This window comes from Monopterus albus, unplaced genomic scaffold, assembly GCF_001952655.1.
Source record: "Monopterus albus unplaced genomic scaffold, M_albus_1.0 scaffold52.1, whole genome shotgun sequence".
Lineage (NCBI taxonomy): Eukaryota > Metazoa > Chordata > Actinopteri > Synbranchiformes > Synbranchidae > Monopterus > Monopterus albus.
The window spans coordinates 866996-883856 of NW_018127932.1; the positions used below are offsets into that span (position 1 = coordinate 866996).

At 42.6% G+C, this 16861-nt stretch overlaps 1 protein-coding gene across 1 annotated transcript in view; it reads left to right on the forward strand.

Annotated features, from left to right (window-relative positions):
* Positions 1-16861, forward strand: part of slit1a (slit homolog 1a (Drosophila)) — a 75745-nt gene that overhangs the window by 57859 nt on the left and 1025 nt on the right. The window contains exons 16-36 of the mRNA XM_020601870.1: positions 2525-2669; positions 2868-2942; positions 3031-3174; positions 3284-3427; positions 3524-3690; positions 4342-4474; positions 5878-5946; positions 6043-6114; positions 6242-6313; positions 10370-10441; positions 11497-11660; positions 11735-11859; positions 11968-12065; positions 12167-12306; positions 12759-12852; positions 12989-13126; positions 13232-13460; positions 13548-13678; positions 13765-13919; positions 14845-15133; positions 16023-16234. Of these exons, the coding sequence (XP_020457526.1) occupies positions 2525-2669; positions 2868-2942; positions 3031-3174; positions 3284-3427; positions 3524-3690; positions 4342-4474; positions 5878-5946; positions 6043-6114; positions 6242-6313; positions 10370-10441; positions 11497-11660; positions 11735-11859; positions 11968-12065; positions 12167-12306; positions 12759-12852; positions 12989-13126; positions 13232-13460; positions 13548-13678; positions 13765-13919; positions 14845-15133; positions 16023-16234 (2868 nt within the window). The remainder of the gene's footprint in view (positions 1-2524; positions 2670-2867; positions 2943-3030; positions 3175-3283; positions 3428-3523; positions 3691-4341; positions 4475-5877; positions 5947-6042; positions 6115-6241; positions 6314-10369; positions 10442-11496; positions 11661-11734; positions 11860-11967; positions 12066-12166; positions 12307-12758; positions 12853-12988; positions 13127-13231; positions 13461-13547; positions 13679-13764; positions 13920-14844; positions 15134-16022; positions 16235-16861) is intronic.

The following is a 16861-nucleotide window of genomic DNA, read 5'->3' on the forward strand; positions in this document are numbered from 1 at the left end:
TTTTTCCTTCCCTTTCTGTTCAAAAAAAAAAAAAAAAAAAAAAATCTCCCACAGGTTAAAATATCATTTCAGTTTCTTATCACCCATTTTCTTAATTTAGTTTTATTTTATTTACCAAGTTCATTACTGAGAGGTGGTAACAATGCTGCTGAAAATAAGTCACATGAGGCATGAAATACAAGTTTTAACAAAACCAGGTTAGTCAAACCAAAAGAGAATGGTGACGTTATTACAAAGGTTTCTACGTTCTGTGACCTACCATGCTTGTTTTAGTTATGGGCAAACAGAGTATTACCAACATTTATGCTGCACTTACTTTTGATTCATTTCATGAAAATGACTATGAAAGTTTTAATAGACTGGAACCATCAGTTAACGTGGATGATAGAGTTCAGAGGAACTGGTCTGCCAGTGCTGGTGATAGTGGCATCTTAAGTATGTATGCATGTGAGAACAGCTAATTGGGCCCACAAGTGACTAACTATGTGTACATTTTAATACGATATATGTGTGACAGTGTCTGTTTCTCCTCAGCTCTGTTTTCCTTCCAGTCTGAGCAGATAGAATGAAAAGGAAGTGGCTCTTTGTTTTGGCATTAGCACAGACGGTCGCTCACCAAGAGGGGCAGAAAAGGGGGAGGGAGAGAGGGACAGAGGGAAAGGAAAGTGTGTCCTTTCTATCAGTAAAAGCTAAGGAAAATAAAGCCCACCAGAGGAACCAGATTCCTATCAGCGGATGTTTCCGGGCCTCTTAACAAGAGCACTTCCAAGAAATTAACTAGGAGGAGCAGTGATGTGTGTCTAAGTCTGTCTGTGTATGTGTGTTTGTGGTGCGGATGCTTGTGTGATTCAGTGTCTGTGTGGGTGAAAATTAATTTGTCTTTGAGTGTTTACCTGAGATAAAGCTCTACACTGGCTTAGGGAACAAATGGGAGTATATGTAAGTAGGAGGAAGATCAAAGCCAAATGTGGTTAATTTCATCCTCCCTGAATGATAACAAAAGCCTCCACAATACACATGTACATACACTCAACACACAAAGTCACTGACAGCACGGGAATTCTATAATGCACTGATAATGAGGAACCAAGCTGCAGGGAATTATGAGAACTTGTGCAACTCTAGCAATGAGTCATGCTGCGCCACAGAGAGAGGAAAACCTTTTTCCTGTCCTCTGTGTTTTCTCAAAGTTTTGTTTAAATCTGCTGACAGTAAAAGTGTCACCACAACACACTTGTGACAATGACAATTAATCAAGCTCATGAATTTCCCCTGGCTCCTCCACATCCTCATGTTCAAAGTGTTGTGCTGTACTTTCATTGCTTCCCCTGTAGCAGGAAATGCCTTTTCCTGTTGTCTGGCCTAGCAAGGGAAAGTTCCTTAATGACCTGCATCGCTGCGTCTGAGCCACTCTGAAAAGTGACACAGGCAACCAGAGGAAATCCTTTCTGTGAATGCAATTCCCGCTTTCACTGTCCAAACTTATTTTAATAAAGTCAGTAATGAGGGTTTGAGGTTAGGTTATGAATCAGCTCCATTTATTTGGACAGACGTTTTTGTACTCAACCGTAGGATTTTGTCCTGGGTCTTTGAGGTTTTCCTGCTCCTAACTGTGGTCTGGGTGTCCCGCTGACGTCATCTCCAAACCTCAGGTGCACGAATCTGAGCATGCAAAAAGGAATGGGATGCAAAAGCCTAACAGAAAACACAGAGCTGTTCCTTCTAAATGGAACATATGCACACGCATAAGCTCTACACACACAAACACTGTGGCAAAATACACACACACTCACAGACACATACACTGTTCTAAGTGGATATCAGTGCTGTTCCATTATTAAGCAGCCATGACATAACTGGCAGCACGCTTTTTTGGCACGTAACATCTATTCATAGACGGAGGACATGCAGGAGAATGTCTCACACTCCCCTTGCTACCTCCTTCATGCTCATCCTGTATTGGGACAGATCTCTCCCACTGAACATTAATTTCTTTTCTCCCTTTGCCCCTTTTCTTTCCTGCACTTCTTTTTCCATTCCCTCTCTCTGCCTCCCATCAACTGTCTACACTCACTTCCTGTGCGTCATTTCAACCACCTTTCTCCCACAATTCTCTCTCTCTCTGGCGCTCTGCTTCACTGAAGCTGGCTGCCCAAATCCTCTTTGGCATCCCTATCTCAATCTCCCCTGCTACTGTTCTTCTCACCCCAATGCTCCCACTCTATCGCCACTCTAAAATAACTCACCCTTGCCCCCTTGTATCCACCCATCCCCACCCACACCCATTCATCTCTCTTCTATGAATGGTAGAGCTGCAGGATGTTCTTTAGGGAAGTTAGGGAAGTTAGGGAAGTTAGGGAAGCTGCACACACCGGCGCAAACGACTGACATACAGATGGGAGCAGATGTGTGACTAAAAGCATCACAGGAATGTCAGACATCTGTGTTATAGGAACAGGGAAAGGCCTGATGTCATTTTTTTGTTATATGAATAGTGTGTGTGTTTGAATTTTCTTTTGTCCAGGCACAGAGGACACGCGTCTGAATAATGCCTGTAACAGTGATCCAGTGTGTCCTCCCAAGTGTCGCTGTGAATCCAGCGTAGTGGACTGCTCCAACCTGAAGCTCACCAAGATCCCTGAGCATATCCCTGCATCCACCACCGAACTGTAAGAAACAAGGGAAAAACCTATTTGTTGCTAACAGAATAATATAGAGTGCTAAGCAAGAGTGATGACGGGATCCTTTGAATTTGATTAGAAAGAAATAGAAAGTTGTGGACCAAGCATTGAATATTTAAAGAGAACTTTACATTTGAATGGACTTCTTTGTTTGTATGGTTCAACCTTTTCAACTTTTCTCTCTAGCCGCCTTAACAACAATGAGATCACCACTCTGGAGGCAACGGGAGTTTTTAAGAACCTTTCCCAGCTGAAGAAAATGTAGGTGAAATTTTGATTCGATTTTTTTAGCATTAGATTTCATAATAATGTTATATTTTATTGTCTGACGTGCCTTTATTTCCCACAGTAACCTCAGCAACAATAAGATCACAGAGATTGAGGACGGGGCTTTTGAAGGTGCATCGTCAGTCAATGAACTTCACCTTACAGCCAATCAAATTGACACAGTCCGAAGTGACATGTTCCGTGGCCTTGATGGCCTGCGTATGCTGTGAGTGATACAGAAACATCAAACAATCACGCACTCAGGTGTGTTCATGCTTTCAAAATGCAAGGAAAGGTTTCAGAGTTTTAGCAGTATTTTATTTCTTTCTCTTTAGGATGCTGAGGAACAACAAGATCAGCTGTGTCCACAACAACAGTTTCACCGGGCTGCACAATGTCCGCCTGCTGTCTCTGTATGACAACCAGCTGACCACAATCAGTCCTGGAGCCTTTGACACTCTGCAGACCCTCTCCACCCTGTGAGACCCTGGCATACACACATGCCTGCCTACCTTCTGTTGTGCATTTCACATGTCAGTGCTCTTACAACCTCTCTTATGCTCACCTTCTCCCAGCAACCTCTTAGCCAACTCTTTCAACTGTGACTGCCGGCTGTCCTGGCTTGGTGATTGGCTGAGGAGTAGGAAAATTGTGACAGGTAACCCTCGCTGTCAGCGTCCTGCCTTCCTGAAAGAGATCCCTCTGCAGGATGTAGCTCTGCCTGACTTCCGCTGTGAGGAGGGTGGGTGGTACCAAGACACACAACTACATATTATTATTTTGATTTTGAAGTTTTGCTGCAGCTTTTCTACTTTAAATCTGTCTCTTTGAATGGAGATAAATATCTTAACTATAGCAGATTACCTCCACTATGTGTGAAAGTAACCTGTCTGGCTCTGGCTGATGAAGATTTTAAGCAGTATGTTATGAATAAGAGCTGCTTAAAGATCATCTTAAATAAAACGGACTGCTATTGTGTGACTCTTTTGTCTGCTGAATAGATTGCTACTCAGCAGTTCCTAAGTTGCTTGTCGATGGCGGGCTGAGTGGAGCTATTGAGCTGTTTGCCTTATTGACCAGTCGGCTTATTTGCACCTGAATAGATGTTAGACTTGTCTTCAGGCCTCAGGCAGCTTCCATTCTTTGCTCTTGCTGGTCGATATTACATTAGCAAGGGCCCTCTCGTTCTTTCTGTCCCATTTTACTTTTCATTTTTCTGTTCCTCTTTTTTCATTGTCTCAGTGCCTCACCATCAGCTTGCAGGATTTTTCTGTTTGTGCACTGTCTTGCCATTAGGCTTGTTCTGTCTTTCTATATGCTTTTAATACTTTCTGATCCTCCTGGTCATTCCTCCTCTCTGGTATCTGACTCCCCTCTGTCCTCTTTTTACCAGGCCAAGAGGAGTCGAGCTGTGTACCCAGACCCCAGTGTCCTAATGAATGCACCTGCCTGGAGACTGTGGTGCGCTGCAGCAACAAGCACCTCCACACACTGCCCAAAGGCATCCCCAGAAATGTGACTGAACTGTAAGTTCCTTGGCATTAGTTATGCTAATTGCATGTTTATCTTATCAATTTGAGTTCCAGGTATTATTTTATTATTGTCTGACTTTGATGAAAGCAGGACTGGGAAGGAAGCCAAAGGAGACCATATTAAAAGGTAGACAGCAGTTGAGGAGGTGTTAAAGAGATAAGAGTTAGTGAAAACACTATAGGCAAAGAAAACAGATCTCAGTATTTGGAGAAGAGGAAAGGAGTCATAAATCCTGCAGTTATTCTCTCAGACATTTTTCTTTTGTGTTCCCTGTAGACCTCAGGGCAAGCACTGATGTCACTCTCTCACTCAGAGCCAAGGATCAGACTGTGTGTGTGCATATTTGTGTGAGGGCCAAAAGCCTGTCCACAGGAGCATAGGGGAGCAAAAGGACATTTTAATGAGCAGTTTTCAATGGAAAGGGGAGGGAAGGGAATGGGTCTGGAACTTTCCAATACTGCTTCAAGTGGTTCAGACTGATAAACACACACACACATGCACACACATGCTGTGCAAGCCTTAAAGCCTGTCATTGTCCCAGCAGGTGTGACCAGATGTGCCCCTCTGTTCCGGGCTTTCATGTAGTCACCATCATTATCCCAAGTGTCCCTTGCACCATCATTACCTCATACCTAAGCCTCCCCACCAAATCCCACGCACACCGTAACTAACCAGCACCCACTCTGCTCCCCTTCTTGCCCTTAGTGCAGTCATCAACAATAGTCAGCAGGGTGGTTGCATCCCTGCAGGCATAATGTCAACTGCAGTAGCTTCTACATACACGTGCATGAGTTCACACACAAGTGTATCAGTCATTTCAGTCATGCTGGGTCATTCAGGAAGTGCTGCAGAACAGGAAATAACAAAAATGTCCTGAATGTAACATGTATGCCATCTTTGCCCAGTGATTCATGCCCAGTAGAAATCATATATAACCCAGTATATGTCTTTACTAAACTGCTCAATTAGAAAATGTCTCATCAAATAATTCAATATTTCCTGCTGTACCTTCCCAGTAAAAGCCATAAGTTTCAGAAAGACTTTTAATTTGAAACAGTTGTGGTTTGCACTAACTTTGTTGCATATGAGACATCTTCTTTCTGACAAGTGTAGCTGCAGTATTTATAGTAATACTAGGTGCATTCCTACATTAAAGTTTCTCAAAGAAGATATGACAGTGGTTCAGAATATAAAATCAAGTACTTGAACAAGAAAGAGGTTGTTGAAAGGTTGGACACAACTGTGGTCGGATTTACTATTAGTTGGTTGTAGTTGTTTGTAATGGGCTTAATGTTTTATTTTGAAGATTGTTTCAGGATACACATTATATCTTGACCTGAATGGAACATTTAGATTTACTGGCTCTTTACTGGTCTGTGTGTTTTTCTTTCTTCAGGTATCTGGATGGAAACCAGTTCAGTGTTGTGCCAAAAGAATTGTCTTCCTTCAAATACTTGCAGCTGGTGTAAGTTTATGTCTGTCTACTGCCTGTCTCACTGCACAGATATAGAAAAAGTTGTCAGCTTAGTAAAACTTAATGTTTTTTTTGTTTTCTTTTCAGAGACCTTAGCAACAACAAGATCAACTCCCTGACCAATTCATCTTTTGCTAACATGAGCCAGCTCACTACTCTGTAAGTCTCGACTAGCCTCAGCCCCTCAGACCAAAGAGCTAGTATTTCTTTCTTGTCCTCAGAGTAAAATGGAAACAGCTGAATGTTACTGTATATACATCCACATATAATTATTTTTACATTGCAGAATCCTGAGCTACAACTCCTTGCGTTGTATTCCAAAAATGGCCTTTAGTGGACTGCACTCTCTCCGTCTGCTGTGAGTTTATTTTTACATTTTAAATACATACATACTGTATTATACATTTACAGTCGCAAGAAAAAGTCATGGCAATGTTTGCGTTTTCCTGGTTTTTCTGCATAAATTGGTCACGAAACACAATCTGATCTTCACCAAAGTCACAAATGTCAACAAACACAATATTTTAAGCTGATAAAAAACAGTCACGATCGTTCATGTCTTTATTGACCACAACGATTAATTATACAAAGTGAAGGTGGAAAAAGTAATGGCAACAGTGTTTTAATAACTGGTTAAGGTGGTTCAACCAGTTGTTAAGATCAGATCACATTTCATGACCAATTTATGCAGAAAACCAGGAAATTGCAAATAGTTCTATTACTTTTTCTTATGATTGTATTATGTGTGTGTGTGCTCATCTTAAAATGACTGTCTAGAGTAAAATCTTGAAATCCATTGGTAAAACATTGGTTGTTTTTTTTCTCATGCAAATTAAATGTTTCTTTTTTGTCAGATAATTTTAGGCAGTGATCAAAACAGCAGCTTTATTGGATTGAAGTTATTTTGAAAGAAAAGTTCTAAAACAAGATAGGACTCATTTCAGTGAGTTATTAAGGATATTTTTGCATCTTGCACCAACTACAGAAACAGTGCACGCTCAGAATCTTTGGTTGACTCCAGAGGACTGAAACACAATTTAAACAGTTATGACCTATGAATTTGCACATGCACACAACCTCTGACCCACTTCTCTGTTTAAATGGCAGCAATGGGGGCTGCAGCACTGCTTCCTGCCCACATCTCATCTTCAGACATCTGCCCAGCCTGTCACTTGACATCTAAATGCCCTGAGCTGATCACTACCTTACCATCAGGGCCAGACACGTGCCCCCACAAGTCCACTGTACAGAATGACTCTGACACTGATTACCAGAAAAAGTTTGCCCTGCTAAGTGTAATGGTTTTGACACTGCCGCCCGGCTTTTATGAAGTTATGAAGTCTTTGACTGTGCACTCTCAGTGACCGTGTGCTCCTTGTGGATTAAAAAGTCTGCGAAATAACTGAGATGTAGAATGTAAATACGCTCGACAGATAGATGACGAAACCAAACCAATCTTTGGACCTGCATCAAAGCTACAGCAGCTGGATGCCCCACGCTTTAACTCAAATGTACAGTTTAATTCTGTGAGGGAGAAACAGAGACCAGACCCTGCAGCACCCCTTATACGATTATTTTTGCATATGATTGTGTATATGCGTGTGTGTGTGTTACTGCTTGTATGCATAGACTACATGTTTGTCATTTACAGGCTTGGTGCCTGTTGGTATGTGTGTGGGAGTAGACATCAGTCTTGCATGTGTGCTCCTAGCAGGCACACTTTTTTACTACTGAAAACAAAGCTTCAACAAAGCCTCTTTTTACAGCAGGATCTGACTAAAGCCCCCAATCATTATGAGACATGCAGCGTAAGGGCCCCTTTTTATTGTGGTATGAGAATGAAGCTCGGTCATCATTAGCTGACACCACCTCACTAGCTCAGGCGCATTACTTTGATCTCTAATGAAGCTGCATCCGTTCTGCTCTTACTCACTCACGCCACCTTTACTTCTAAGATATTTCTCGTGTAACTGTGCTTGATGCCAAGTGAGGCACTCCCCCAACACCACAAACACCATTCAGGCTTAAAACTATATACAAGTTCACATATACGCACAGACTGTCTGGACTACCTTATTGTCTCAGTTAGACAGGAGACCAAATGAAGCAACAAAAAAAAAGAACCTTTGATATCTGTACTGCTGGTGTGATCAATCATAAGCCTTCCATTAGAGGTCAATTGGTACCGTGGCTGCGGGGGTGCAACTAAACTGAAGTGACAGTGAGCTCCATTTAATAGTTTTCAGTTTAAGACTCCACACTAGATTCAAAGTTGGAAGCTTGTCAAAAACCACAGTGAGATGTCAAGCTAGCTACAAGGGGCAACGCTCATATTCATACACTGAGGTGCCAAAGTCTTTATAATGCTGCACCTTTGGCTTTACAGAGAGGAATCATTAATGCTCAGGGCTTCACACAGACCGGGGATTTGAGCATTGCATGGATGTGAAATGGTGTAAGTGTACATCTGTGTGCGTATGATGGTTACGATTTGAAATGCAGATTAATAAGCTGCTAATTGGCCTGCTGGGTATTAGGTGTGAGGTGAATGAGCCGAGACAGTGCCAGGGCGTAACCCACCAGGGCTTTGAGTGTGATAAAGGAAAAGAACAGAAAAGAAAGTAAAGCCTACAACAAATGAAATGAAAACAGATTTTCTCCAACTTCTGTTGGACAGTGCTGTGAGAAAATGCCAGTATTGCAAGATCCTCAAAACAAGAGCTAAAGCAAAAACAGAAGACTCACGGAATCATTTAGTATTAGTACATGGTTGCAGGTGAAAATGTTCACAGTTCAGAAGGTTGCTTGGACAGCCTGTGTGTTTGATTTAGTCATAAACCATCATTTCTCTGTCCAGAAACATCAAATGTAATTCCATGGTGGCAGCTGCGTCATGCTAGAGATAAGTTGACATATGTAAGATGGAGTGATGTAAAGATACACAGCTGTAGGAAAAAATGTAAAAAGACAAAGACGGACAAAGAATGTTGGTAAAAGGCCAGATCATGTTTCTTCCTAGAGACAACCTGGCTCCTTTTTCCCATGAGACGTTTACCTGGCTGGCACACCACTGCTGGCCCCATGCCCTCAGCAGCCTAACTGTTCTTTGACTACCACAACCAAACTACTCATTCTGTTGCACTTATAAGCATTCTCCCCTGCACACAAACCAATTGGCTTGTTGTCTCAGATGGTTATATTGTATATTTTCCCTTTTTTACTTGAGCTCTGAACGCTTAACAGAGTCCAGCTTCACTCACTGGATCCTTTCGCAGCTTAGTGATAATTTAGAGATTGTGAGGTTTCATACATCACCTCTGTTCATCACGTGTTCATCACACTGGTTCTTTGGACAGAGCTGTGTAACATTAGCATGAAGTCAGCCGATGGCTGGAGGTGGTAATGACCTGGTGGATTACAGCAGCCATCAGTCATAAAGTCATTAAGCCATGCTGGCCAACCTTGACAGTAGGCAGAGAACATAAGAAACATGGTATATATAAAATAGTCTACTCAAACAATATTAATATTCATGCATGTGGCCAAATATTCACATGTGCTAACTGCACTGTTTTCACTGTCCTGCATATGGTGCAATTCTGCACCCCCGCCCCCCCCATCAGTACCCTTGTTGGCCCTGCCAGCCAGAAATTTGACACCACTCTTTGCTAGACTAACAGTGCCTCACATCTTTGCCAGCGGCACAAGGCTCAACCAGAAATACAAACCAGCTACTGCCCATTTAGACTGACAGCACAACAATGAAATGTCCCTCAACCTATTTACTGCTATTTTTCAAAAAATGAGATGCAGCGTGTAGGGCTGCAGCTTGCCTTTTTCCCCCTGATGGTTTTGTCTATAAAATGCCAGAGAATATGTGCAAAATAGTGATGATAGTTTCCCAAGATCACATTTCGACACTGCTCATTTTCTCTATTCAAAACCCCAAATTGTCCATATTCTTTCACAGGAGACTATCCACCATCCATCCTGGACAAGTTGCCAGTCTATCACAAGGCTGACACATAAAGACAAACAGCTAATCACACACAGAGAAAATGAAAATGTATATTTGCCAATTAATCTGTGGGAGGAAGCCATAGTAAAACCCACACAGGCATGGGAAGAACATGCAAATTCCACACAGAAAGGCCCCAGTCAGCCACCAGGTTCAAACTCAGAGCCTTCTTGCTGTGAGACGACAGTGCTAACCATTGCCGCCCCATAGGAGTCTAAGATTCAACAAATCTTCCAGTTCAAGAAGCTGGGATGAACAAATATTTGCTCTATTGTGCTCATTGTGTACTTTAACAGTGTAACTAAACAGTTGGCCAACATAGCAGTTATTTCCTGTGATGAAATATGTCCATGGTCATTTTTTTTTTCTTTTGTCTTTCCTTTCATCACCCCTAAGGTCTCTCCATGGCAACGAAATCTCAGAGCTCCCTGATGGCATCTTCAACGATGTGTCCTCGCTTTCCCACTTGTAAGTTGTGACACACACACAACCGTATGCCCCAGTGGCAGCTTATGTGATACCATCTGCACTTACCACTGAGTTTGTGAAGTCTACACACATGTACCCACACACACACACACACACATACATTCTTTAAGGCACAGAGGGGGTCTGGTCAGACAGCTGAAGCATGCAGCTCACAGTGGCCTGTCTGTAGTCTCCTTTGGTGGGCTCCACGTGAGCCAAACTCCACCCCCCCATAATCAGCCACACTCCTGTGGTCATTCAAAACACAGAACCCTCTACTGTCTCATCTCCAAAGCGCACACACATCCATGTTTGCTTAAACGCACATACAGATTCTCCTTGGTCTGTAGACATTAGTGTTTTTTATTTGTTTATTTCTGTCTGTAATCCTGTGTGTCCGTCGGGTGTGTGGTGTATTTTTACTGTGTGCCCTCTGCCATCCCACTTAGATATTCACATCATCCCCTGACAGTCACTGATCAATAGAGCTATCAGTGTCAGTTGGAGAAGAAGAAGGGCGGATAGAGAGGACTAAAAAAAAAAAGACATTTTATGGAAAGCTGTACACGAGTCAAGGCTGCATGAAAACAGGGTGAGGGGAGAGATGGAGGGGAGCCATTGATCCGCAGTCACAGTCAACTGGCTTTCATGTTAGCAGATGTCAGGTGTCAGCTATTGGCCCGGCCTGAAAGATGAGCCTGTGTTCCACCGTAATGGAACAGCATTGATTCAGGCGTGTTTGTGCATCCAGTAGAAGGACGGAGCGGCATTGATTCATGACCATCATGACAGAAGTGGTTAAGAACACCTTCTGTTCACACCTTTCTCTATAATTGAGAAGCCTTCCTCCAGATGATGTACGGTACAAAGTGACATTGAGCATGCAGCTTTAAATCGGTTTTATTCAGGGTTTTTAGTTGGATAGTACAGAGTTGAGTTTGTCATAGTTTGTTTTATATGAGGGTCTAGAGACACCTGCTGGGGAAGGAATGCACTACAGTGACATCACCAGACTAAATGAGATAAAACAACACAAGTTTTCTCTGCTCTTTCAGGGCAATTGGTGCCAACCCTCTGTATTGTGACTGTCACCTGCGCTGGCTGTCAGACTGGGTGAAGACTGGTTACAAAGAGCCTGGCATCGCCCGCTGTGCTGGCCCACAGGGCTTGGAAGGGAAACTGCTGCTCACCACACCTGCAAAGAAGTTTGAATGTACAGGTGAGTTACTGCATTGGACACAGAAATATATCATAAATAGTATTAGTTTCTACATGCAACTCATTCTTATCTAGGAGATGTGGATGCTGAGGTGCTGGCCAAGTGTAACCCCTGTCTGTCCAGTCCCTGCCTGAACCAAGGCATCTGTCACAGCGACCTGGTGGAGATCTACAGGTGCAGCTGTCCTCCAGGATTCAAGGTCAGAGCTACGCAATGCTGCCACCTGCAGTATCTGTGAATATAGACTTAAATGTACTTTAGTGTGTTGTGGCTCATTAAAATGAACATTATGTCTGCGCTGTCTCAGGGCAAGAACTGTGAGACGGCTCTGAATGCCTGCGTGAGTAACCCATGTGCTAATGGAGGAACCTGCCAAGTGAATGAGGATGAAGATGGAGAATTCAGGTGAGGAAAACCAGCATTGAAATTAGTGAGACAAATGAATTCAATCTTATTTATTTCATAAAGAACTCAACAAGGCATAATGAGTGTGTATCTTTTCACAGTTGCACATGTCCACTGGGCTTCGAGGGCTCCACTTGCCAAATCAACATCGACGACTGCGAAGACAATGACTGTGAGAATGGAGCAACCTGCATCGATGGAGTCAACAACTACACTTGTTTTTGTCCCCCTTATTACACAGGTTAGTGTGCAGAGCACAGCTTGACTTACATTTGACTCAAGAATGTACACTGCAAAAAATATTCTTGTATAAACAAGCAAACAATTTTGTAATATAGAAGAATTTGTGGGTATATATAAAAAAAAAACACAAAAAATTGCCAGTGGATAGATTTCATGAAACAAACTCAAAAATCAAGCCACTACAAAATATAATAAAACCAATTAGCTGATTAGCTAAACACAGTTAGGAATTCATGAGATTATTCTTAAAACCGGTCTGATTCTGGCTACAACTAGTTAAACTGACGGAATATTTGAGTCCAGTAATACAAATTGTGCTTGACAGTATCATCTTGCATAAAAAATATCAGACTGGTCATGCTTTAATACAAATTTATTGCATGACTTCATTGTTTTACTGCTTTTGTGATTCATGCTATGTGTAAAATTTTGATACTTGTTTCTATGTAGGCGAGATGTGTGAAGAAATCGAGGATGTGTGTGCCCCAGGACGGAACCCCTGTCAACATCAGTCTACCTGCCTCATCACTGCAACTGGACCCCGGTAAGTGACCAGTGACATCCAATACATCAGTAAATGATGACGTTATATATTGTAAAATATGTTATATACAGTAAACACAGGGAGGTAGCTGTGTCCATATTCTGCTTGATTCCACTATTGTTTTTGTGACTTGCAGGTGTATGTGTTCTCCTGGTTATGTTGGTGATGACTGCAGTGTAGATTATAATGACTGTGTGGATCATCGCTGTCAGTATGGAGCTCAGTGTGTGGATGAGTTAAATGGATACTCCTGCATCTGTCCTGAGGGATACAGGTGAGAAGAGCACACATTTAACATGCCCAGGCTATTATTTTGACTTAGTTTCCTCTGCTTATTAACATCCCTCCCCAAAATAAAACCTTTCATTTCCTGTTACAGTGGTCAGTTGTGTGAGATTCCCCCACCTGCAGTGTCCCTGTGTGAGCTGACTGACTGTCAGAACAATGCTCCGTGTGTTGAGCGAGGAGGGCGTGCCCTCTGCCAGTGTCCTCCAGAGTTCGGGGGCCCACACTGTGAGAAGCTAGTCAGCGTCAACTTTATTGACAGAGACTCCTATCTACTGCTCTCTGACCTGAAGAACTGGCCACAAGCTAACATCACTCTACAGGTACTCACAGTGTGCTGATGGGTGAACCATTAACACATTTCTCCCTTTCTGATGGTTGAAGGCCCAATGCAAAAATTTTCTCTCTAGGTGTCAACAGCTGAAGATAATGGTATCCTGCTATACAATGGAGACAATGACCATATTGCAGTCGAGCTCTTCCAAGGTCATGTGAAGGTCAGCTATGACCCTGGCAGCCAGCCAGGACATGCCATCTACAGGTAAGGTGCCATGTACCCTTTGAAAAGCTCAACTGTTGGCTGACTCCACACTATAGTCACTTTATTTTTACATTTTCCTTTGCCAGTACGGAGACTATCAACGACGGCCAGTTCCACACAGTGGAGCTGGTGACCTTCGACCAGATGGTTAACCTGTCCATTGACGGGGGTCTCCCTACCACAATGGACAGCTTTGGGGCGGTGCGGCCCCTCAACGGGGAGGCTCCGCTATACGTGGGGGGTAGGGGCCCTCTCCAGAACACACCTCCCTCCTCTGCAGGCACTCTTATCTACTATGCTACTGTTAATCACCTCCCCTCCCCTTCACTTTGTCACCACTGCAACCAGCTCCTCCCCTTAACCCTGCAACCCTGTCCCACCTTCACCCTAATACCAAACCCTCTCCTCCGCCCATACCATACCCACCTTCAGTCATGACTGTGTTTGCTAGGGGCCACACAATACAAAGTGCAAAAAATAAGCACAGACCCACCAGTATGCCATATACACACATTTGTAATGAACAAATAACTAATTATAACTTGGGGAGATAAACAGATAAAACATAGCTCTCAAAAATGACCGATCATATAATACACCATCATCACAACCCAACAGATCTATTGTTGTTATCAAACTTTTTTTACATTGTGTACAGTGTGCCCTCTAGTGATCTGCCTAAGAACTACCAGACACAGTCTTTAGATTTGTTTTGTATTTGCATGGATTTTGCTTGCACAAAATGTGACTGTATGTATTTGTAGCGTGTGATGTAGCTGACTGACAACAAAAGAAAGCCTTTCTCACGTTTGTCGCTATGCAGCCTTAGACCCGATGTGGCAGGTTGTTCAGGAGTTGCTCAGGATTAGTACAGTTTGTCATTCATCTAACACTACAGGAGACATTTTCCCATACCACACTGCCTCTTGTTGTCCTCTCTTTCAAAGATGATGTGTCCTCTGCTTCAAATGCAAACTATCAGTTGTCTTGAAAAAACAGTTGCATACATTAATCTGACAAATTGCATATTGACTACTGGGACACACATGTTTGAAAATTCCTTCCTCCATTACACTCATACGAGCCCCATGTTAGCTGTCTGTCTGTGTCCCACTTTGCCTGTCTTCACACATATAAACAATTGTGTTTTCTGCCTCTTCCTCCAGGCATGCCAGTGGATGTACACTCGGGCACCTTCCGTCTCTGGCAGATCCAGAACGGTTCCAGTTTCCATGGCTGTATCCAGAATCTGTACATCAACAATGAGCTCCAGGACTTCACCAAAACCCAGATGAAGCCTGGTGTGGTACCGGGCTGTGAGCCCTGCAAGAAGATCTACTGCCTGCATGGCATCTGCCAGCCCGATGGGGTCCAGGGCCCAGTGTGTCACTGCCAGCCAGGCTGGAGCGGGCCACACTGTGACCAACCTACTAACAGCCCCTGCCATGGAAGCAAGTACGTTGATAAATGGAATAGAATTTACACTCACTAAGCACATTATTAGGTACACCTGTACGCAATTCAATGCAACATTTCCACCTTAACATCTGTGTTTATAAAGTTCAAAATGTTTCAGTTTTTGGTGACGTTGTCAATGTATAAATTCTATTATGTTTATTATTGAGGACATAGTTAAAGGTGGTGTTGCACTGGACAACATTATAATTTATACATTTATGACAGTTTCACCAAAAACAAAAATTTTGAGCTTCATTAGCACAGATGTTAAGGTGGAAGTGTTGCATTGAATTGCATACAATTGTACAGGGGTAATAAAGTGGCTAGCGAGTGTATTACGTAGCAAAGATCCCATTGTTTTCTCATAAACATCAATACAAATCAAATCCAGTACTTAAGTAAAAGCACCAAAACAACAACGTTAAGATAAGCTATTAGAAGTGGAAGTCCTACATTCAGAATCCTACCAAAGTAACTTACTAAAAGTCAGGTGCAGTAACAAGTATTATCAGCAAAATGTGCTTAAAGTATCAAAAGTAAAAGTAATAAAGTGAGCGATGTATAAATGACATTAATACTGATTAAACTTTGTGAAAGGACCATTTTACTTACCTTAAATACCTTAGTCCAATGGCTCCCAATCTAGGGTTGGACCCCCTCCAAGGGGTCACAAGATAAATATGAGGAATCATGAGCTGATTAATGGATTAAGAAAAAATAAAAAATCTAAGTTCTGCTACACACATTTACATGACTTTATTTGACTTTTCAATCACCTATGCATTTTAAAGAATGCTTCTTTGGTGGTATCCATCTGAAAGTATGTAAGTATCACAGGGCAAAATGTTTTGAAAGCGCTCATTTGATCAAAGTTCTCTCTTATTAGGTGCGTCCATGGAAAGTGCATCCCACTGGACGCTCAGTCGTACCGCTGCGAGTGCATGGAAGGCTATCGTGGTGCACTGTGTAACCAGCATGGGGAGCTGTTCAACCCCTGCCGTCGCCTGTCCTGCAAACATGGTCGCTGCCAGATCTCAGACACAGGAGATGCCTACTGTCACTGTGAGAGTGGCTACACTGGGCAACTTTGTGACACAGGTTAGTTTGTTCTATTTAAGTTTGTAATCTAAGGAGACCCCTGAGGATCACTGTGGTAATTTCTTTTTGGTATTCTGAGACCTTTTGCCCAGCACAACGCCCCAGTAGCTATAGATCTACTCATAACTTGGCATTAAAGCTGCATTAACTGCACAAACTGGGATAAATCAAGTAAAAAATTGTCAGTCTTTCTGTGCTACAGAACGCGACCTCTTCTTGGGTCTAACAGGCCGCTCCCATCCTGGGCTGTACCAGCACAGGGAGTCTCCACAGTTTGTCTTTGAAATGAGGCATACTGGTTTGAAAAATGCATCTTATAACCTCGGATCAGCAGAGACGTGGAAGAGGTGCAGTGCAGATTTTAACACTGCTCAGAGAGGAGTAGAAATAAACACAGGGCCTGAAGGTAGCAGAGTGGGGTGGGGGGGTTTAGTACAGCAGGGAGAAAACACTTCATTTCTTATTTAATTTATCCATATTTGTGCCAAATCTTAGTTAATGCAGCTTTAAGTATACTGGTACAGTATTAGCCCACTGCTCATTAATAAGAATGGTCATGTAAAAAAAAAAAAGAAAAGAGAAAATTGAGATAAGATGAAGTATTCATGTAAAAGTCTATGGGCATTG